A 21,409-nucleotide genomic window follows, 5' to 3' on the forward strand; every position below is an offset into this window, starting at 1 on the left:
TATGGGAAAAATGGCAGGCCTACACTACGTACAATACTAATAGCATTAATAAAAAGGCATGAGAGGAAACTTTTTCCAAGTTATGAAAAAGGAATTGACCTTTTTCACAGCAGTGCTTTTGACTTGTCAAAGCAGAAAAAGCACAGGGGGAACTAACGGCATTAGTGATGGCTCCATTACATTTAAAATGAGCCATTCTGCCATGCCAGAAGGCAGCATCCACAATACTAGGACTGTGGACCCGACAACCAACCACAACTGAATCTCAGCATATCTTTTACAACATTAATTACATGTGCTGTTTCAGCCTTGACGTGTCAAAATGTCAGGTTAAAAGGCATAATAAGGCAGAATATTCTACTACTCATTGACTGATTTCTCCTTACAACTTTAAATCAAAAGCCAGCCAAATAAAACAGCATTACTGAAGGGATTGCTGGTTGGTTCATGCTCATTGAGGGAGTGATGCATTAACCAGAGATTTTGCATTGATCAAATAACTAATTGAATTGTTTCATTTCATATTAATGTTTAACATGTTTATGTAGCACCAACCACCAAGGCAAATTCCTTGTAAGTGTTACAAACTTATCTACATTTGGCCAGTTTCTCACAGAAATAAAAGTCAAAATCAAAATGTACCCAAGAATTCAACATGCATGTTTAAGGGCTTTAATATTTCAGCTTGTTAGAGTCATTGTTTCCTCGTGTTTTTTTCTGAACTCAAACTAATCTTAGTTGTGATACATTACTGTTATTTTCGGTAATAATAAAAACACAATGTAATGTGGCCTAAGCTTTGAATAGTGACAACACGTAGTATCCAACTATGGGATTAATGGCAGTGATCCAAAGCTAATCCCAGAAATGGCCCCAGGACCAAAAGCCCTTGTACAGTACTCTAGAAAATGGAATTCAGTTTATTGTGCTAGTGACAAGAGTTGGAAAAACTTTAGTAAGAGGATACAACTTTAAAGAAAGGAGAGAATAGCAATAATTTGAAGTGGTCTAAGACATAGATAACCAAACACATCGAGCCAACTACTGTCCTGAGAATTTAAGAGAAACTGTGTAATTCAAATCTAACAAAAGCCAGCTAGTCAGGTTCCCAAAGACAGGCCGTGGGATTTTGTAATGCTCAAAGCCAATCTACTACCAGACAAAAAAAACAACAACAAAGGAATAAACCAAGTATAAAAGCAGAGCACAATTACATGAATAATCAGGATAGAAGGTACAAACGGGAAAGAAGAATGCTGTGAAAAGTGGTGGAGGAAGAACTGCAGACACAAGCAATACCTGGTAAAAGAAAGGACAATGGGGAAAATGGAGGCAATGAGGACTAGGAACAAAACAGAAAAATGCAGCGACAAATCTGTGCCAAAAAAAAAAAAAATCTGAGAATGACAAAGCCTCAAAAACAGGCAAAGAGATTAAGACTGATGAATAGAGAGAGGAAAAGTGAATAAGAGTGTGATGAGACAGTTGAAAAGAAAAGCCTAAGATGGAAAAGTGGGAGAGCAAGGCTGACAGCAATAGGGAACATGACAATCATTCACTTACTGAGGCGCTACTCTCCTCCAGTATCTGTCAATGCCGTTTTTGAAGTACAGCACAGCCAGCCACCTGACGTTCACGTCGAGCATGTGGTTATTGAAGATATTCTATGGGAGGGGAAAAAAATGCTTAGCTAACATCGCTTAACTAAAATTTTAATTTAAGACCAGACTCAGTTTATTGAAGCGTGACAGCTCCGATTTTACAAGAGAAAACCACTGACAATACTGAAGAATAATGATGCAGACCTGCGATGCCATCAAGCCATACTTTAAGGAGTGCCTCCATTAAAATAGGGCACACTGACTTTGTCACCTAGTGTTTAGGTTGGAAACACCCTAAAGTAGTTTTATTATCTTATAAGTGCTTACATCTCTGATTTGTAAAATGTAGCCATAACCCTAGAAAATCTGGCTGAGTACTGTCAGTGTTCTCAAAGTCATTCTCCTACTCACTGCAAAGGCAGGAGCTCCATGAAGACCAGCTCAGTAATCTCATAAATGTGAATCTTGGCTCCCGTATGTTCAGGTTTAGAAGATGTAGGAACAAACATGAGTAGTATGTTTTATTTTTGCTTTAACATTGATATAAAACAGGTTCTGTTCTGCATCAAGGGAATGGAAGGCCATTAGCATGGCTATGAAGTGTATCTTCACTAGAATATGCAAGTAGACATCTGCCCACTGCCCCTAGATGCATCAGGGCAACTGGAATTTAGCTGGCTAACATTTGATTTATTGATGCTGTCCCTCAAAATCTGCAGAGACATAATTCTCACAGGGGACACTGTGCACCTTTGGCTTAATTGGCATGGACCATGGCAGCACAGTCAGCTACACAAAATGAAGCACAAACCCAATTTTTTTTTAAGAACATCTTCTGAAATTTGAAACCATGGGTGTCTCCAATACCCCAAAACTAGAAGTTAGACTTTGTTATCGTCTGAAGGCAGGCACAAAAAGCCCTTATTTAGCACATTTTAAATCAATACTGTGTACTGTGATCAGATAATTAGCTAGACAGGTCAGACAAATAAAATGCTACATAAGCCACATTAGTGTTGTGGATAGGGAGCTGAAAATGTGCCTTGTAAGATATAATTTGACTTAAACGGGATGTTGCATTGTCTATTGTCTCCCTTTTCCACAATGTATTCAAGCAAAGGACAAAAGCATGGTCAAAAATATAGAAAACTATATTTATTTTCCTGTGCATGGGATAGGTCTTTGTGCTAAGCTAGGCAGAACACATCCTGGGCCAGCCTCTCTATTGAATGAAAGTTAATTCCACCCTCTCATTTACGCCCGACTAACACAGTAAACAAACACATTTCCTAAAATGCCTGAGTGTTCCTTAAAGGATCAACATCGGCTTTGTGATGAATATAAACCAAAAGTTAGGCCCTGGTCAGGGCAGAGGATGGCCGCACACTAAGTGGTTAAATTATTCTGTTACACCACTATTCAGACCATTTAGCCATGCTTGATCTCGACAAGTTTGGTTAAAACTGGCCTTTTTTTACCCGTTTCCCTACCTCGTATCTTACCTTATCTATCAAATATATAACCTCTCAATCTGCTTTTGTTATGCAGATGGAAATTATTTAATCCTTCATGTAACCTTCTTCAAATAACTGATCACAAAGAAACACTCTCCCACGGTTTGAATAAAGTTTCTTAAATATTTAGAACTTACATAAAATGTGCACAAACCAAACATCGCCCTGCTTTTTTGTAAGACACACCACATTCATTCAAGTTTTAACAGTTTTCACTCCAGCATTTGTATCCCAATTATTGGACACCACCCCTCACCAGAAGGACAGAGTAGAAACCTGGCTGCGTCTCCCACTGTCGGAGCTGCTCCTCCGCAGGTTTCAGCACAGCTGTGTCCTGACTGGTAGCTTGGGTTAAGGCCTGCAGCACCACTGAACTGGCACCGTCCATATCCATGGCTGGATAGATATCTGCAGGGGAACACGAGAAGGGAGGGGGGGGGAGGAGGAGGAGGAGGAGGAGGGAACCGAGAAAAGAAGAGTTTCATTGCTCTTGTTGTAACATGTTCTGGCTGAAAAAAAACATTTTAAAATAGCTTCACCAAAGGGAAAAAGAGCCAAATAAAACATCAACTGGAAGCTGAAGCAGTCAAATTACATCTGCAAAAATGTCAGAACAACAAGGAAACTTCCCTTTTTGCTTTATCCCTTTCTCACCCATTTTATTATAGATCAAATAGTGCTGAAAACAATGTCAAACATACTGAGAGAGAAACAAATCCTTCTGAATAAAGAAAAGCACACCTGGTAGACACACTGGCAGTCATCTTCACCATGCAAAGAGCTCTTCTAAGTCCCAGATATTATTCAAACACTTCATCTTCACAGGTCCAACAGGGTTTTTCAGTTTCAAAAGTACCTGAGTCAGTTGCCTCTGTGCCTCAAAATAGGGATTCTAAGATAGAATAATAAAGCTAACCAGAACTACTTTGGGGTCATGATTCATTCCTTATGGGGGTTATATATATCAACATTTCCAGAATACTTTATCAATAATAGTTTATCAGAGGAAAAAAATAACATGGCTGTTTTCTTTTCTCCAAAACATAGCAAACTTCTCTTCTTCCTCAGTGTTAAGTGCATTTCCAATAGTTGCACAAGATTTAAAAAATTGAAAACTACAAAAGAAGAAATGCATTATCTAAGTCTGTCAACGAATTATGTCAAGATATTTCAGTCAAAGACTATAAGAAGCAGTACAATCCAAATACAAACTATGTAAAAAAAAAAAAACTTCTTTACGCAAAACATCCAAGTTATGATAGAAGCAATTCAGTCTGACTGACTGTGAGGGGAAACTGTCATATTTAAGACCCGCAGAGATAATGTGGTTGAAGTGAGCTTTCATAAGAGTGGGGAGAACTACTGAGCAAGGCTGCCATCTACAGCCCAGAAACTAATTCCCAGCATCATAAGCCATTGCATTCTTCTGTAATTTGCCTCTTTAATTAATGCCCTCTCTACACAAAAATACAGTAGCAGTGCTTTGTCTAAACCTGTTGTCACATTACAAGAGATATTATTTTACTAAACAATCCCTGAATTCTAAATTCAGTAACAAAAATATTAGGAAGGCTGTATCTATTAGGTTTTATTCTGTTATATGGTGAAAGTTTAGAAGAGGTAGTACCAGTCTACTCTTAATGAAGGGCAGTTCATTCTCTGGTGGCCATCACAAAACACAGGGACCATTTTCCACATGAAACAACACTGGTGATAAATATCCACCTGCCCACCATGATGCAACAGTGATTGCATTTAATGTACATGCACACTTGTAGTTTTGGTAGAATTGGGTATTCCAGTGATTTTTTTGCAAATGTAAATCTCACATCCTGGTTTCAGAAACCTGTACAAGCATTTATCTCAGTTTTGAAAACCCCAAATATCCTTGCAGGACTACCTAGATAGGAGCCGAGATATACCTCCTCCAGTTTTCTAAACAGTCTCTGTCATGTGTGTAGCTGTATCATCAACTCCAGTCGCATTGCAGACAGTCAGTAAAACAAAAAATGATAACATAAAACGCAATTATAATCTACATGCTGACATAAATTTGAAAGTCTAGCGTTGTCATTTTAGAAGATATTGTTGCCCCCATCAGCCATTACTGGATGTAGAAGTTAAATCCAGTAATCCAGAGTCCATACAGCCTGAAAAGACTGATGGTGCTGAAACGGTGTTACAGGTGAAAAAGCTATGATCCATCTAAATGCCATACTCTATATATGATCCACACCAGGATAAGGCTTCAAACCCAGATACTTGTGCGCATGTTGATGAACCTTCAACCATGCCTTGAAACATTTTCATTGTGATTTTGGCATCACGTTACGATGTGCTTTAACCTTTATGATATATCATCCCTGATTGGATAAGAAAAAGGGAGAAAAGTCCCAATTGAAGCGCAGTACAAACAATGACTAAGTCTTGTAAAATCGCATTGGTAAGTAGTACAGAGTTTCTACCTTGTAGTAGAATCCCTGCAGTATAAGCTATTATTAATTTGGGAAAAACTCAGATTTTAAGATTATGGCATAAAGCTTTCAGTGGAATTTAGACATTCAAAAATTGTTGGTAACTCTGACCAACACAGATTCTGCCCCTTTCTCAACTGATTGCTTTTCTTATGCCCACATGGTTCATAGCATAAGCAGTAAGCTTGGCAGAAACGAGGGGCTTTGGGAATGTTGTTATGTAATTAAGGAGTTATCTTTAAGTGTTATGTTCACATCTGTGAGCAGTGCAGCACTTTGAGACGCTGTCAAGATTAACAAATGTGTCAACAATGTCCGTGCTACACATTATGCTAATACGTGGTTATACGCAGGGACTGGTCTTATTTAAAGACTCTGACATGACTTGGGCTGACATTCTCAGTGATGACACTACCACTGCAAAACTCCCAAGATGATCATTTAGGTTGCTCAGGTGAGGTCATTCACTCACAGTAAGAGAAACCTTTGAAAATGACAGGCAATAAGTGTGAGGCAAGGAGCCACCAGTGCAAATGCAACAGCCTCCTCATAATTCCTACACATGATGGTACTGTCAGTTTTAGAAATGTGTCAAAACATCTTTTAGTGAGGAAGGAGCATCCATATACTGCTGGAATGTGATCAGATGTTGTTGATGGTGTAGTCCACTATATCTAACAGCATAGGCATCTTTCACTGCAGATCTTTTGACTTGTCATAGAGGAGACGCGCAGGTGTTGCTAATAACATTAACAAAGGCTCCATTGTCCATTGTGTGTCTCAAGTGTCTTGGTAAGCCATGGCAGTGGGACAGTGAGCCAGCATGCACAATACCAAGACCAGCTAGATGGAATTCGGACATTATTGTGTCATTATTTACACATTTATAAGGCTTTTCCTATAAACATGTATTCTGTGAAAAGGGCTCATTGTCAGATTGTATATCGAGTGTTTTGTCATTTAAAGAACACGTCGCAGTTACACACAAGGTCTGACATGAATGCACGCGCCCGCGCCCACTCCCACCACATACGCTAGTGTTCGACTGAATAACCTTGCTTGACTTGACAGCCTGCTATTGACAATTTGTAAGGTTGTAAATGAGTAAATATGCAACCTGTTGTAACAGGTAAATTGTCATGCTAATATACAGTGTTAGGCTACACTGAATGTTATCGTGTAATAATGCCAGGCAGAGAAGAACGTGGCTTTAGTCAAATCAATCAAACCTTCGAGTTAGCTAATGCTATCTGCATTATGCGTGATAAGCTAGCTAGCTAGCTGATAAAGTTTTGCTGTCGCTAGCTTATTTTTTCACTCAGCCAGCATTCGACAACTAACGTTAAGGCTAGCTAGTGTTAGCGGCAGGGGCTTGCATATGCAAAACACCAGACATTTAGCTGGCTAACGTTGGATAGGACCCCAACACACAGTGTTGACATGAGAGGTTCGTTCACTCAAGTGTAGCTACAGTACAACAACAAAGAACTAACGTTATAGCTATATGCATCGACGGGCATATATGCATAAAACTGTTATGGTAAATGTCAATATCATCACAATCACATCTGCTATAAAGCGTGTCTATGAAGGGGGTTAGCTGGTTTTCGAAGCGCAGAGAGAACCTACACAAGCTGAGTGGCAGGAGGTCAGAAGACAGCAACAACTGTTACGTCAACTACCTTTCCATTAAAAGGGTTTTGATTAAAATGTAACCTCATTAGCTCTGAAATTATAGCAATATAGCCTAGGTTTCTTTGGTGTCCCCTTTTCGCGTGTCATTTACGATGAAAATAAGATAAACAGCACATTTACTAATGAAAGTGGTTAACGTTTAACTCCCAAATCGTGCAAAACGTTGCCCCAAACACCAACGCTAACTTTGGGCTAGCAAGCAAGCTAAACTTAGTCAATGCGAAATCACGGGCCGACAGTGTCCGTGAAATTAAATAACATCTCTCCTCAAGCAAATGTCTTAAAATAGAACTATAAAACCGGACTCACCTAAAAGAACGACGGTTAAAAAACAGAATCTGTGCTGTACAGCGGCTGTTACTGCTCTGCCAATGGTAATGTAATGGGAGATGGAAACACACACGCTTGTAGGAATGGCGCGAGCAACACAGCAGGCGCGCGCTGATGACGTCTGAGGTTTAGTGGACGTCTTTCGTCATGAATGAATGGAGCGAGCTGCTGTTGTAGTTTGAGTCTCTTAAATTAGTAACAAATAAGAAAGCTATACCTAGATCTGATATGTACTCCAATCTATTTAATTAAGAACATCTGTTGTCAATATCATCAACGAGGTTTGTAAATTTGTTACAGTCTTATTTTTATATTTATTTTTTATTATTCTTACGTTGCTCACTTCATGGTTTTGTTTATATCGTATATTTATTACTTCTGTTACCTGATTTCATATTATATAAGTTACAATGTCTTTCTGTATAACTTTATGTTTTGAGATGTGAATGTTTTGTAAATTTTTCTGTAAAAAAATTTATTTATTTATTTATTTATTTTTTTAAACTGCTGTTATTATTATTGCTGTTACTGTCTAATTATACATCCATGGTTGTATGCTAGATATACAGGTATCATCATTAGTCCATATCATCAACTGTTGTATTTTGTAAAGTACCCCTAGCATGTGGGATTTATACAAATACAAAAACTCTGCATTAAGCACTACTTTATACAAATGTTAAATATTATTGGCTTTTATATTTAGCCTTCCGCTTGCCTAATCACGCTTATTCATGCATTTTGTATTCATAAATGTGAACTCCATCTTCGGTTGTGTTTCAACACGACAGCTGATTTCAGCATCTCTAAAGCTGGACACGGGTATTCTAGGAGACGGGTAACTGGATAAGACCTTTTCTGAAAAAAACTATCTTAATTATATTTCTGATCATGTCATGTGACAGTGGATTGGTTAAACATACATTACATTCCAACAATACATTTTAGCACCTCATGCATGAAATCCCAACCAACATTAGGTTTTTTTTTTTCTCCGTGAAAGTTCACATTTTCCATGTTGAATTTTTGTTTTCAAATACTCGCCATTTGACTGACAAATTCATCGGCCTTCATATTTTATCACAAAATATGCATTAACATTAGGATTTGATTAGGCTTTCAGATTTTCTTTCTGATTGGCCTGTACATTTCAAACCTAATTTGACAAACTAAATAAATTAAAGGTACAGTATGTAGGCCTAATATATTTACTGTATTAACCCAGAAATGACCACAACATGTCTTCAGATATTAAGGCAACATGCTAAGCTGAAATACTATGTTTTTCTGACAACAATGCCAGTATTTTCGCTTTTGAAATTTCTGAATGTCTGTTTATGTTTTGGCCTGTGTTGTTATTAAGTGACATCATCACCGCATATTTTTTACAGGAGAACAAATATGGTGTGATATGACAAGCGGGCCATGGCGGTTCAAATTGTGTAACCTGTTCAGCAGCCGCAGCCGACAAACAACGATAATTGTTTTTTGCAATAACTTTTTTTTTATTCATTCAATCAAACAGATAAGCAAAAGTGCAAAACAGTGGCCTAGATGACAATATACAGAAAAGTACACTACACATACCAAAGAAGGCCCAGTGCACCTTTTCTGCAATCCTTAATTTCGATCAAATGTTTCATTCCAAAACAAAGAGAGGAAATACGGGAATTTAGGAAACACAACAAAAACACAACAGCAAGAACAATGTCTGCCACTCACAAACAAGACACACAGAAAACAGACACAGACCAACACACAAACAAGAGGCATTGACAGGGAGACCGGCGTAAGACAAAAGGGACCAAACACACACAGATAGAAGCAAGAAGGCTATAGCACAGGTCTTCAGCATGGATTTCAAGGATTCAGTAATGCTGAGCCAAGTGTACAAAGTCTTTCCTGGGGCTCCAGTTATGCGAGCCGTGGAGAGCTCCATACATATGACATCCAAAAAGGAAAGGGACGAATAAAGTCATGAGGTGGTTTCCAACGGGTGGCTATCATTCTCTTGGCTGCTGTAAGTCCAGCATCTCCAGCACGTTTTTTGAGTTTTAGAGAGCTGGAGGGATCAGAATCAAAACATAGACAGTAACAGGTTCAGTATCTTTAATCAGGGCAGATATTTTGGATGCAATCAGATTCGGAATCAGCTTTATTTGCCAGGTATGAGGACACAGGTATTTTTCACAGGAATATGTCACACCATGTGCTGACTGCAACCATATGCATCCATCCGTTGGAGTGTTGTGAACAGAAAATTGAGCCAGCGTGGCAGCAGAGCGGCTGTGTCTGTGCTTGCCCTGTGGGGTAGAGATTTTTGTAGATGTTTTGGCATCTGGCACTCAAGAGTGTATTATGTATTATCTATTTTTTTTAACTAAATTAAGCTTGAGGTTTTAAAAAAAAAAGTAGTGGATACAAAATAAGTCATAACTTGGCTCAGTGGTAGTGCGGTTGCCTGCCAATCAGAAGGTTGGTGGTTCAATCCCTGGCCCTGCAGTCCCATGTCAAAGTGTCCTTGGGCAAGACACTGAACCCCGAGTTGCCCCCGGTGCTGCGCATCGGAGTGTGAATGTGTGTGAATGTTTATCTGATGAGCAGGTGGCACCTTGTACGGCAGCCTCGGCCACAGTGTATGAATGTGTGTGAATGGTGAATGGTTCCTATACTATGTAAAAAGCGCTTTGAGTAGTTGTTAAGACTAGAAAAGCGCTATATAAATACAGCACATTTACATAACAAAATCTGATAGGTACGCGTACCAACAGTCCCCACCGAAATCAACGCATATGATCAAGTAGATAGCACATCCTCACGAGCAGGCCAAAATACACAGTGTGAGCTAACCCATTGCATGCATTTAACTTGATCATGCATATAATTGGCAATGATTGTTCCTGGAAACAAACCTTGGTGGTGTCTGCACTAGCACCTCTGGGTCTTCCCAGTGGATTTGCATCTTGAGCACACACAGCTGACAGCAACATATGTAAAGCTATTGTAAAATATACAGTGTTGGGAAAGCTATTTTGCAAGCTAGATCCATTACTTAACCCTGGAAAGAAGTTGAACTACAGCAAAGCTACCCTAGGGAAAAATCTAGAAAAAAATGCATCTTAATTGTCCCTTTGTCTTGCGCCAGTTTGTCTAGTTCAGTGTGTGTGACAGTCTTGCGCAACCTTCCAGCCCTGTTTCCGTGATATCAGGTTTTGTTTTTATTTTGTCATCCTCCGAGTGAGTGCTTTACCTTACTGTACTTTTCTTTTACCTGCAACTGTTTTTGAGTCCACCAGTGTCGTTTTTGAGGTCAATACACCAAGTGTCAACTACACACGCAACGGAAAAAAGGTCTTTTCAATACAAACACTATGCAAATATGAATGTAGTCGATCTACCAGCAAGTTACTGCATAACATAATTCAACGTGACCTGGTTGGCTCAGTTGGTAGAGCAGGCGCAGATATACTTAGAGGTCCATGGTTAAAGTCCAACCTGTTACAATTCCCTGCATGTCTTGCTGGCCTGTATGAATGTAATTGTAGTAAATGTAGTTCCACTACTGGTTTGATTACATGTAGTTCACTACTCCCCAACTCTGGCAATATGTCATGAACATTGCTTTTTTGTAATACAGTTATTCTCAATTTACTTATTTCACGTGTAATTTAAAGACAGTCCAAAACCCAAAGGTTAGTTTATAATTATATAAAACACAGAAACACAGAAAATTCTCACAATTAACAAGCTGCCACCAATAAGGATGCCATTTTAGTTAAAATATATACTACTCAAAATAATTATCAAAATATAATCATATTATTTTCAAATAGTTGCACTTAAATAATCAATTAAAAAACAGCAAATCAGCTGTGAAGATATGACAAATTATAGTCATGAACTGCTTTTATGTGATGATAAGAAACCAGCTGTGCAGGCAGGTGGCATTGTCAGGGGATTTTCAGGACATGATTTCCCATTAAAAACATTGCAGTTGGTTACACAATGATCAGGTTTCTTTTGGATTCCATTCCCAGCATGGGACTTACACTACCCACATCATTGGAAGCTGCTTCTCAACTGGCATAGCAGACAAGGAGAAAAGATGTGGTCCTCTGATGAAGGTAGATTTATTTACAGGGTTTGATCAGACACTGCAGGGCTAATGGTGAAGGAAAAACCTTTGCATGCTTCTAATTAAAATAGTCAAAATCTGAAATCTACCTCTATACTATAAATGTCTGTGTTTACAAGCAAGTCAGAGGCAGTGTGAGAGTCTGTAAGGGGGGGGTGGGGGGGGGGTGAAATGGGAGTGTCCTGTGGCCGGGTTACTCTCTTCTCTTTCTGTCATGCTTTATTTTTAGCGAATCACTGAACTAAAAACGTTCTCAGAGACAGAGTGGGACAAGCATGGATTTAATGGAATTGTTTTTAATTGCCCTTGGTGCTGCAGTGATTGTCTGCTATGGAGTGAAACTGCTGCTTTTCAGCAGGATGCTTTTCCCTAAAATGTGGTTTCCACTGTCGAAATCTTTTTTCACCTCAATGGGAGAGTGGGCAGGTGAGTTGTGTGTGCATGCATGGGGATTTGTGTGTGTGTGTGTGTGTATGTGTGCAATTATTATGACGGTGTGAGCACATTACGATGCTGCAAAGTACACTGTCAGAATGTGCCTGCACATGCACAAATTCATTTGGCTGTGACAGAGTTTTCAGTTCTATACTTGTCTAGACTGGTACACAAGATTATACTTGTTTAATGTTTAAAACAGAAGAGGCAAGTTCTGATTTTTTCCTGAGAAGTTGTGTGTTATTCATCTGCAAAACATATTGCTGCTGAAATGACACTTTTCTCCATTTATTTCGAGTTTGTATGCAAACTTCTAAAACATGAATTGTCTCCCTTGGGAAACAAACTGGTGTCAAAAAGAAGGAAAAAACAATCACAGTACAATACACAATACTAACAACAGTACACACTGTCCTGCAGATCATTTTGCAATTAAGTGCTTTTAGGGTAAGAAGAAGGTGCCAAAAAATCAAACTTGTAAGCATCCTATAAACTTGAGGACAATGGTATTGTATGTTATTTACAATAAAGAATTCCTGTGCACATCCAAGAGCAACCTCATCAAATTGCGAGATTTCCTTTGGCTTCTTCTGAAGAGGTTATTCAGTCTCCCACAGTCCTCAAAAAAAGCCTAGTAAAAAAGAGAATAATGGGCTGATCCTTTCTTTCTTTCTAAAGCCCACTTTCATTCCATTCCAGCACAGAGGAAAACAGTCATCAGAACAGTATGTTCTCGGCTGTATGAACCCGTCCCTCTGCATTCATTTTCAATAATGGCTTCAGAATTTATGAACAACCTTATAGTGACATACAGTATATATTTTCCCTATGGAGAAAGGCTGTAAACCTTTCACAACAAACCTGGTTGACAGCCATGTGACAGCCTGCATTTTTTAAATTAGCCTATTCATGCATTTACTCTTTTCTTGTAATGGTTGGACTTGAACTGCCATTTTTTTTAATCTCCTGTAGAAACAGTTTCGACTGCTTGAGTGACATTACCTATGCAGGTACTGTGGCGGAAAAAACAAAAAACAGGTTTTCGAGCATGTAGAGCAGCCATGTACACTTAGAAATTGTAAGAAGTATATTTCACTTGTCATTTTTGAGGAACAACTTCACATAATTAAGTAAATACAACAAATATATATAAAGTAGACATACTTGAAGATTTTTCTTTGTACTTTTATCTGTTTCAGTTGGTTAAGGGCGCCCATTAGTGCAACACATTTTCTCTTAAGGGCAGCCATTAATGCACTGCATATTGTTTTTTCTTATTATGTTTTAGAATCATTCAAGAACAAGAGGGCACTTTTTGCTGCATTTCATTCAAATGTGCGGGCACCAAGGGGGGGAGGCATTCTGGAGCTCAATCCTCTATAGATATAAATCAGCATAAGATGTGGTGATTACGTTTTGTTAAAGATGTTGGGCTACTTCACATTGTCCAATTAATTGGCCGATGGAAATATTAGTGGTTGTATCTGAAGAAATGCATGCACAGGCCATGGCATGAAGGAAGAACTCATTTGCATGAAGGAAAACGCTGGAGTAATTTCTGAGACTCTTTAAAAAATGTTCGGGATGCAGATTTGTGTTCTTTACTTTCATGTTCACTCAATTTTCCCAGTTTGCCATTGAACTATCCTATTGTTACACAACGATTTGAGAATGCATTTTCTGAATATGCAATACTTCCTTTGAAACTATGTCTGTAGGAGCATTTCACTAATGAATATTGTCTAACCTAGTAATTAGTTCATGTTACATATGCTCTGGTTATTGTTAAAAGTGATGTTAACTGAAAATGGCAGCTATTGAGAATCTAAAATAGGGGTAACTAATGCTTGACACTGACAACACTAAATTACAAAAATAATAGAAGAAATAATTATGTCATTGAGCTCTAAAGACCTGATTCCAATACCAATTAACAAGAAAGGGGCAAAGTTCTACAGTTGTTGTCTTTGCTATGTTAGCATCTCTGCTAAGGAGATGTCAAACATTTCCCGAATATCTGATCCTAAAGATCGACCCATACATTTTTAACACTTATCCAAGTCTGGATTGATGGCAGCAGGGTGGCCAAGACTATCGTCTCCCCTGCCACACATTGCAGCTCTGGGATACTGACGTGTTACTGCAGATCAGGATTATGTAATCCCTACATTGTGTTATAAGTGTGCATCAAGATCCAGTTGAACATGCCTCCACAGGGAAGCATCCTGATCAGATTCCCAAATCGTGATCAATGTTAAAAAGAAGCATTTCTACTGACAAAGACAGTCTGACTTTGTCACACTGACCATAAGTGTATTTTGGCCAGCCAGCAACCATTAGGTGAAGGTTGGAATATGGATTGACTGTGAATTTAGCTCCTTGCAGAATTGCTTCAGACCTGGATATACTGACCATCATCCCAACTGTTTCAGACTTAACCCCCCCAAGTGCCTACAGGAGGTCCCAGTTTGATACAGCGAACAGAACCATGTCATCAGCAAAAATCAGAAATGCATTGAAGTTTGAGCAGTTACTAGACTCAGATCATTCATTTTGACAATAGCTCAAAACACAGACATCCCATCCAAAGTCCTCTTGGCTTAACTCCCAGTCCTGGAAAACCAGGCTTAGATAAATATTGATGTTCATTACTTAATGTCTAACAATGAGTGAGGAAAATAGCCTGGGATTTCTTTAATCTGGGTCAGGGGGAGATGGGAGAGTAGCGAGCACACAAACAGTTCTTGTTTGTTCTCAGCAAATTCTTTATCAGGGGAAACTGGGGAACATGCTGTATTAGTGCGGTCTCTTAGACCAGAACAGGATGGGTTGGGTGTACTGCGAATACAAACACAATCCTGGGATTTGTCTGTCAGAAGAGGAAGAGAGATGGTGTAGTCAAGGCTTGTTAAAGTTGCTGGGTACGGTTCTGGGCAGGAGTGTTTCTAGGATTAAAGGAAATTGGGAGCTTGGCTTGGACCCTCTGGTGTGGTGGGGTGTGTTTTGTGTGTGGGGGGGGGGGGGGTCCAGGGGCTCAGGGGGTCCAGGGGGATCGTCCCCTGGGAATAGTTTTTTTTATAAACAAGTTATTTTTTGATGCATATTTGTAATGCACCCTGGCACCTTATTTACATTTAAAGTACATGCCGTAATCATTCGTATATGTTGACCTCAAAAATGGTAAAAATAAATGTGTTTTACTGCTCTAGATTATTAAAATGAATTGTGATGTCAAAAGTATTAGTGGTTATTATTAGTATTGAGTAGAAACATTAGATTGGTTAACATGTATTGACTAAACAGTCAAATGTATTAATGTTACACAAACAGTAGTGGAATGAAGTATGTTTACTAGTACTGTACTTAACCTTTGTGTTGTCTTCCCGTTAACCATGTACTTGAAAATGAATATTTTTTGTTTCCAATGTTTTTGTCGAGTTTTCTGATATATTTGTCACTTTTTCCAAGCTCATGGTGCTTTTTAAAAAAACCTAAGCCGGTTAAATACTAGGTTTTACATTTATTCTTGAAAATCAAGGTCAACAAACCTCATTTATATCAATTTATACATAACGTTTTTAGTTAAAAAGGCAGAAATTATGAATTATTTTGACCAATAGTTAAGATCTAAGGATGTTGAGTGGATCACAGAGGGGTACATGTCAAAGTTTAGTCCGGGTATTTTTATGAAACCGTTAAAAAAAAAAAAAAAAATTCAATGCTATAAGACTAAATAAAACACCCCAAAAATTAATGAAAGTAATCATTAATTTTACCTGGAGAACGTTGTATGGAATCATCCAAAATCCATATTTCTGATGTAAAACATTTTGAAATGGGTCAGTTTGACCCGAGGACAACACAAGGGTTAACTACAATTTTTTGGACTTGGACTTCAGTATTTCAATATCATCTTACTTTATACTTCTACTTCACTACATCTAAGAGTCAGAGTCAGAGTTTAACCATTTTTGTTAGTTTTGGAGCCACACCATACATCGCAAGCTACAATCACGATGAAGACAAATGCACTTTTTATCAATTTCTAACTTCTGACCCTTCCTTCTCTTTTAGAAAAATCCCAAAATATTGAATTTTTTTTTTCTACCTGGACATATGTCCTAGGGTGCAGAATACTGAATACTATAATAACTGATTCATTTATAACACTATCCCTGCATGTCTGTTTCAGTGGTGACTGGTGCTTCAGAGGGAATAGGAAGAGCATATGCCTTTGCGGTAAGTGTTTTCTGCTTGTGTCTGCATGTGTACGTTTCTGTACTTGAAATTGAAGCATAGGACACAAATACAAATTTGAAGATAAAACACCTGGTACACATTAAAACTTGTATGTTTAAAAGGGTCTTTTTCTTTTTTTTTTTGCATATTTGTATTCTCATACCTGGGCAATAAAGACTGTATGTGTTTCTTTCCCGCCCAGATTATTATGCAGGTTAAAATATATGCAAGTTTTGGTTGCATTTTTATTTCTTCTACCATGCTATTGCACCCCTCAGCTGGCGAAGCAAGGAATGAACGTGGTAATCATGAGTAGAACCAAAGTAACATTGGACCAGGTGGCTAAGAAAATAGGTAAAACTTACTTTTTGTATTTACCTTTTTTATTGCGTCTGCTTTTAAACTTGAATTACATCCACAAATATGTCATCCGTCCTAAAATAAATACTGCTGAGTATATTGTTAATCCACCATTTTCATTCTTCTTAGGTGATACTACAGGGCAGAGGGTGAAAGTGATAGTAACAGACTTCATGAAGGACAATGTCTTCAGTGAAATTGAGGATCAGCTTAGGGACCTCAACATTGGGGTTTTAGGTCGGATCTTTTTTTTCATGTAAATTCCATGTAAATATTGAATTGCTGCCACACACCAAACACAAAGAAATCGCATCATTTAGGATTGTAATATCTGCTGATTTCCTTCCTCCCTTTGAAAACGGATCTTCTATTTTCTTCTTCTACCCCAGTCAATAATGTAGGCACGCTGCCAAACTTCATCCCCTGCAAATTCCTTGAATCTGCAGATCTGGACCAGGTTTGTGGTGCCTTACCAGTTTACAAGGTTGAAAAAAAAGCATTTTTTTTTTCTTTATCATAACACATTTTTTCCATGTGCCCTACTTCCCTTTTGCATTACTCATAAGTTGCTTTGAGTGGTAACATGTTTCAGTCAACCAATTATCATCAAACTTATTCCTAAAAAGTTTTTTTTAATCTTAACTGTATCCACTTGCTCTGTAATTATCAATACAGACACATGTTTATTCATGCTTTCAGGCTATTACAAATGTGATAAACTGCAATGTGAAAACTATGGCCAAGGTAAGTGTGTATTTGCTGTTTTTTGTGTGTGTTGTTTTAAACAAATGAACTGCGGGTCACAATTTCAACCCTTATTCCCCCCCCATAAAGTCTTAGTGACAGGTGTATTATCAAAAACTCTTGACTGGGAACAAAAAAATACAATCCCCAAAACTGTCCATCGTTTACTTTATCAACGCTTTGGTCGTTAGACCTTTTTTAAGTCAACAATATCAAATGGACAATAATCAACAGAGTTCATGTCTGAACTTTCCCTGATGAAGGTTGAAACATAGAGTGAGTGAACATAAAGTGAGTGATGGATTCTTAGTTTTCTTCCCAGACAAATGAACTCTGTCAACCGTTACATTTGTCTCAAATCTGATCTTATATTCCTTTTCCCCCAGATGTGCAAAATATTCCTCCCAGGCATGGAGAAAAGGTTTTCTAATACATCAAATCCTAACATGCTAATTTACACTCAGTTTTTGGCCACACATGTAAGACCACAATTGTTCTGTTTTTTTCTGCCCCTACAGGGGAAAAGGGGTGATCGTGAATATTTCCTCCGGAGTTGCCTCTATTCCATTCCCCCTGTACACCCTGTATGCTGCATCTAAGGTAAATACAGCATCACCAGTACTACCAGCACACCTCTCGTTTTCCTAAATCCCATTGTATGATCACTCATGCTCTAAACCGTGTTCCGATATAGGTGTTTGTGGAAAGATTTTCTCAAGGTCTTCAAGCTGAATACAAAGACAAAGGGATTATTATACAGGTACTTTAATTACGATTGAGACTCCACCTCAAGGTATTTAAAACAAAGGAGGAGATAATGAGTTGTTGTTAACTTTAAAGTGTTATTCATCAAATCTTAGTCTAATCTAAATTGTGTCACTGTCCTTCTGTTTGCTCAGACAGTGGCTCCATTTGGGGTCTCCACTCGATTGGCGGGTTACCAGTCAACCAACATAGTGACGCTGTCACCAGAGGACTTCGTAAAAAGCTCCCTGCAGTACCTCCGAGCTGGAGACAAAACACACGGCAGTGTGTGTCACACAGTTCTGGTGAGACTTACTGGCACAACTATCTGATAATGCCTAATCACGCAAAGTAACATGACAAGAAACTGATTTGCCTCTTGTGTGTGTGTTTGCATTTGTGTGTACGTGTGTGTATGTGTACAGGGCTGGTTACTGCAGTCTATTCCTCTCAAGGTTCTCTATTCTGAGTTGATGCTACACAGCCTACAAGACTATGTCAAGAAAAAAACGGCACTGACGGCACAAAGTTCAACTTTTGAAAGTGACAAAAATAAATAACCAGGATCAGCAATGAAAAGACATTTGGCTTGAATATTTCACACTGTAAATCAAATTATAATTATGCAACTGGAGCTAAACCTATGTCTTCTGTTTTTCATTTAAGTCCTTAAAGTGAATATTAGTAGTAGTAGTAGTATTAGTTACTGTACAGTAGTACTTTTTGTTTTGATATTTTGTTCCATTGTGGGCAATCTATCCTCAGGAAAGTGTCAATGAAGGTGCTTTTAAGTCATATTTTTTTAGTTCTTAATGTTTGGAAGGAATTTATGAAGGCCTATCTCTGCCTCATGTCAAATACATATCTTTATATAGTCTACTCTTCCATTAGAGAAACACACACTCCACTATTTAAGGACCACTTGTACAATCTAGTGCGATCCAATACATGTGTGCTGTTATAAAGTCTACTTTCATAATGCCTATAATATTCAGGTTTTTTTATTTTCCACTGTCATAGAGGCATTAATTAAATTATATGTTTTGATGTCATAATTAGTGGTGGTGGTACTGAACTATATTAGCCTAACATGTCTTTCTAATATTCTGCCCCCCTCATGTATAGAAATATGGAGGATAAAATGCAATCTCCTCAGCAATAAACATATAACTTTTACTATAATGTCAACAAAAGCTGAACAAAATAAGTTTAATAATGGTAGAAATTATGACTGAGCTGTCGTAATGAATTGGAATAAATTGTGCATGTGTAGCTAATAAAGTGGCCATTAAGTTTAAATTTACTGCCACTCAGGGGCATCATGCACCCTCGGGGGCTCAGTTTCATAACTCTGTGTGAGGGATGTGCAATTTCCCCTCAAATTCAATTTGTTTTCATTTACTTGGAATTGTTGTCAATCTATCTGCTCCATTTTATTGTAAGAGTTGCCATTAATAGACTCTTAGTTTGAAATCATTTGTTGACAATTGCAATTTCAAGTCAATTCAATTCAATTTTATTTATATAGCGCTAAATCCTAACAACTGTTATCTCATTGCACTTTCCATAAAGAGCAGGTCTAGACCGTCCTCTGGGGTGTTATTTACAGAAACCCAACAGTTCCCACCAAGAGCAAGCACTAGACAACAGAGGCAAGGAAAAACTTCCATTTAAGAGGCAGAAACCTCGAGCAGAACCATGGCTCAGGGTGGGGGGGGCATCTACCTCGACCGGTTGGGGGTGAGAGAGAGAGAGAGAGAGAGAGAGAGGCAGGCAGGCAGGCAGGCAGGCAGCAGGTGACTCCAACCACAGATCCAGAGCCAGACTCCGGGAAAGGGAAGAAGTCGAGTTAGTAACATGCATTAATGGAAATTTGCTCCCTGTATTTCCTTAAATAGGCTACATTTCTATATAAATGTTAAAGTAGACACGAGTTGTGTTTCTGAAACTAGAACTGAAAATATTTGGAACAGCAAACAAGACTAACTGTTTAAAGAATGGCATATTAAAATAGTTTTTATTAATGCCTTAAAGTCCCAAAATGATTTACGGTAGGTAGACTCTACAACACATTCTGATGGGTCACATATTTCGTTGTAAGCCATGTGTTTGAGTATCCAGCCAGGTATAGGGTAGCAGGAGATTTCTTTAAATAGGCATAATTGTATTTTAATTTTATTTGGGACTTGTAGTTTTGGCTGATAATGCGGCAAAGTAAAAGAAGATCCACTAAAAGCTTAAAGGTACAGTGACAACTTCAGATGGAGACAATGATGAGATTGTAAATGATTCAAAACGGACCCTCTTTCTCCTAGAGAGGTATGTCATATGTCAAATTAATTCAAAAATGACTTAAGGGGCGTCTGAGTAGCTCACCTGGGGGTGCAGGCGCCCATATGCAGAGGTTTACTCCTCAACACAGCGACTGTGGCTTCAACTCCGGCCTGAGGCCCTTTGCTGCATGTCATTCCCCCTCTCTCTCCCCTTTCATGTCTCAATCTGTCCTATGAAAATAAAGTTCTGAAATGCCCAAAAATAATCTTTAAAAAAAAAGAATATTCTAAACAACTACTCAACAATGCAAGATGTGGTTATACAGCAGTGATCTACATGAAATTACGTCCCCCCTCCTTTTGGCGCCCAGGTTTTATTTCTTTTCAGTCCGTGTTTGTGTTGGCCTACTATTTTCTTTTGTCCCCCTGACCCACATCAGATTACCTTTGCCATAAACACCCTAAACCATAAAGTTGTCTTTCATAGACATTGCATGTGAATGTTTTCAAACTATAATATTAACATTATTTCCGATGTTATTAAAGCTGAAATGAAAATGTATGACTTAGCATTGATCCTACCGGTGTTTGTGTGTGTGTGCGCATGTGTTTGTGCGTGTGTTTGTGTGTGTGTGTGCACGTGTGTTTGTGTGCGTGTGTGTGTGTGTGTGTGTGTGTACAGCTCCTCATAATCTTGTAAAAGAACACAATTGATAAGGAGTCTAGCGCTAATATACTAAACTAAAGGAACCGTCCTGCATGCTATTCACCCTCCCACACACACACACGCACACACACACACACATATACACACACACATGTGACTGTCATTAGCATCATCCCTTCCCCTCTGACCTGGACGAAA

General features: G+C 38.5%; 3 protein-coding genes across 5 annotated transcripts in view; 1 reads left to right on the plus strand and 2 right to left on the minus strand.

The window, feature by feature from the left end:
• Nucleotides 1–7,747, minus strand: part of ipo11 (importin 11) — a 152,455-nt gene extending 144,708 nt beyond the window's left edge. The window contains exons 1-3 of the mRNA XM_032516504.1: nucleotides 7,594–7,747; nucleotides 3,372–3,523; nucleotides 1,564–1,664 (exon numbers count right to left, since the gene is read on the minus strand). Of these exons, the coding sequence (XP_032372395.1) occupies nucleotides 1,564–1,664; nucleotides 3,372–3,509 (239 nt within the window). The 5' untranslated portion in view covers nucleotides 3,510–3,523; nucleotides 7,594–7,747. The remainder of the gene's footprint in view (nucleotides 1–1,563; nucleotides 1,665–3,371; nucleotides 3,524–7,593) is intronic.
• A 4,182-nt stretch (nucleotides 7,748–11,929) lies between these two features.
• hsd17b3 (hydroxysteroid (17-beta) dehydrogenase 3) lies at nucleotides 11,930–20,789 on the plus strand. Of its 2 annotated transcripts, XR_004331887.1 has the most exons (12): nucleotides 11,930–12,175; nucleotides 16,377–16,423; nucleotides 16,702–16,777; nucleotides 16,913–17,020; nucleotides 17,173–17,240; nucleotides 17,483–17,527; nucleotides 17,914–17,948; nucleotides 18,046–18,127; nucleotides 18,222–18,287; nucleotides 18,427–18,576; nucleotides 18,697–18,892; nucleotides 18,927–20,789. XR_004331887.1 is itself a non-coding variant. In XM_032515124.1 (11 exons), exons 1-11 carry the CDS (start codon nucleotides 12,025–12,027, stop codon nucleotides 18,829–18,831), a joined length of 963 nt encoding a protein of 320 aa, XP_032371015.1. In that variant the 5' UTR covers nucleotides 11,930–12,024; the 3' UTR covers nucleotides 18,832–20,789. The 2 variants fall into 2 exon arrangements, 1 of the variants encoding a protein (XP_032371015.1); XM_032515124.1 differs by having other exon boundaries at nucleotides 18,697–20,789.
• The window catches only part of ercc6l2 (excision repair cross-complementation group 6-like 2), a 32,140-nt gene continuing 26,278 nt past the window's right edge, over nucleotides 15,548–21,409 (minus strand). For both annotated transcript variants that reach the window (XM_032515122.1, XM_032515123.1), the window contains one exon: nucleotides 15,548–15,552. The gene's annotated coding sequence lies outside the window, so the exon portion shown is untranslated. The remainder of the gene's footprint in view (nucleotides 15,553–21,409) is intronic.

This window comes from Etheostoma spectabile, chromosome 5 (assembly GCF_008692095.1).
Source record: "Etheostoma spectabile isolate EspeVRDwgs_2016 chromosome 5, UIUC_Espe_1.0, whole genome shotgun sequence".
NCBI lineage: Eukaryota > Metazoa > Chordata > Actinopteri > Perciformes > Percidae > Etheostoma > Etheostoma spectabile.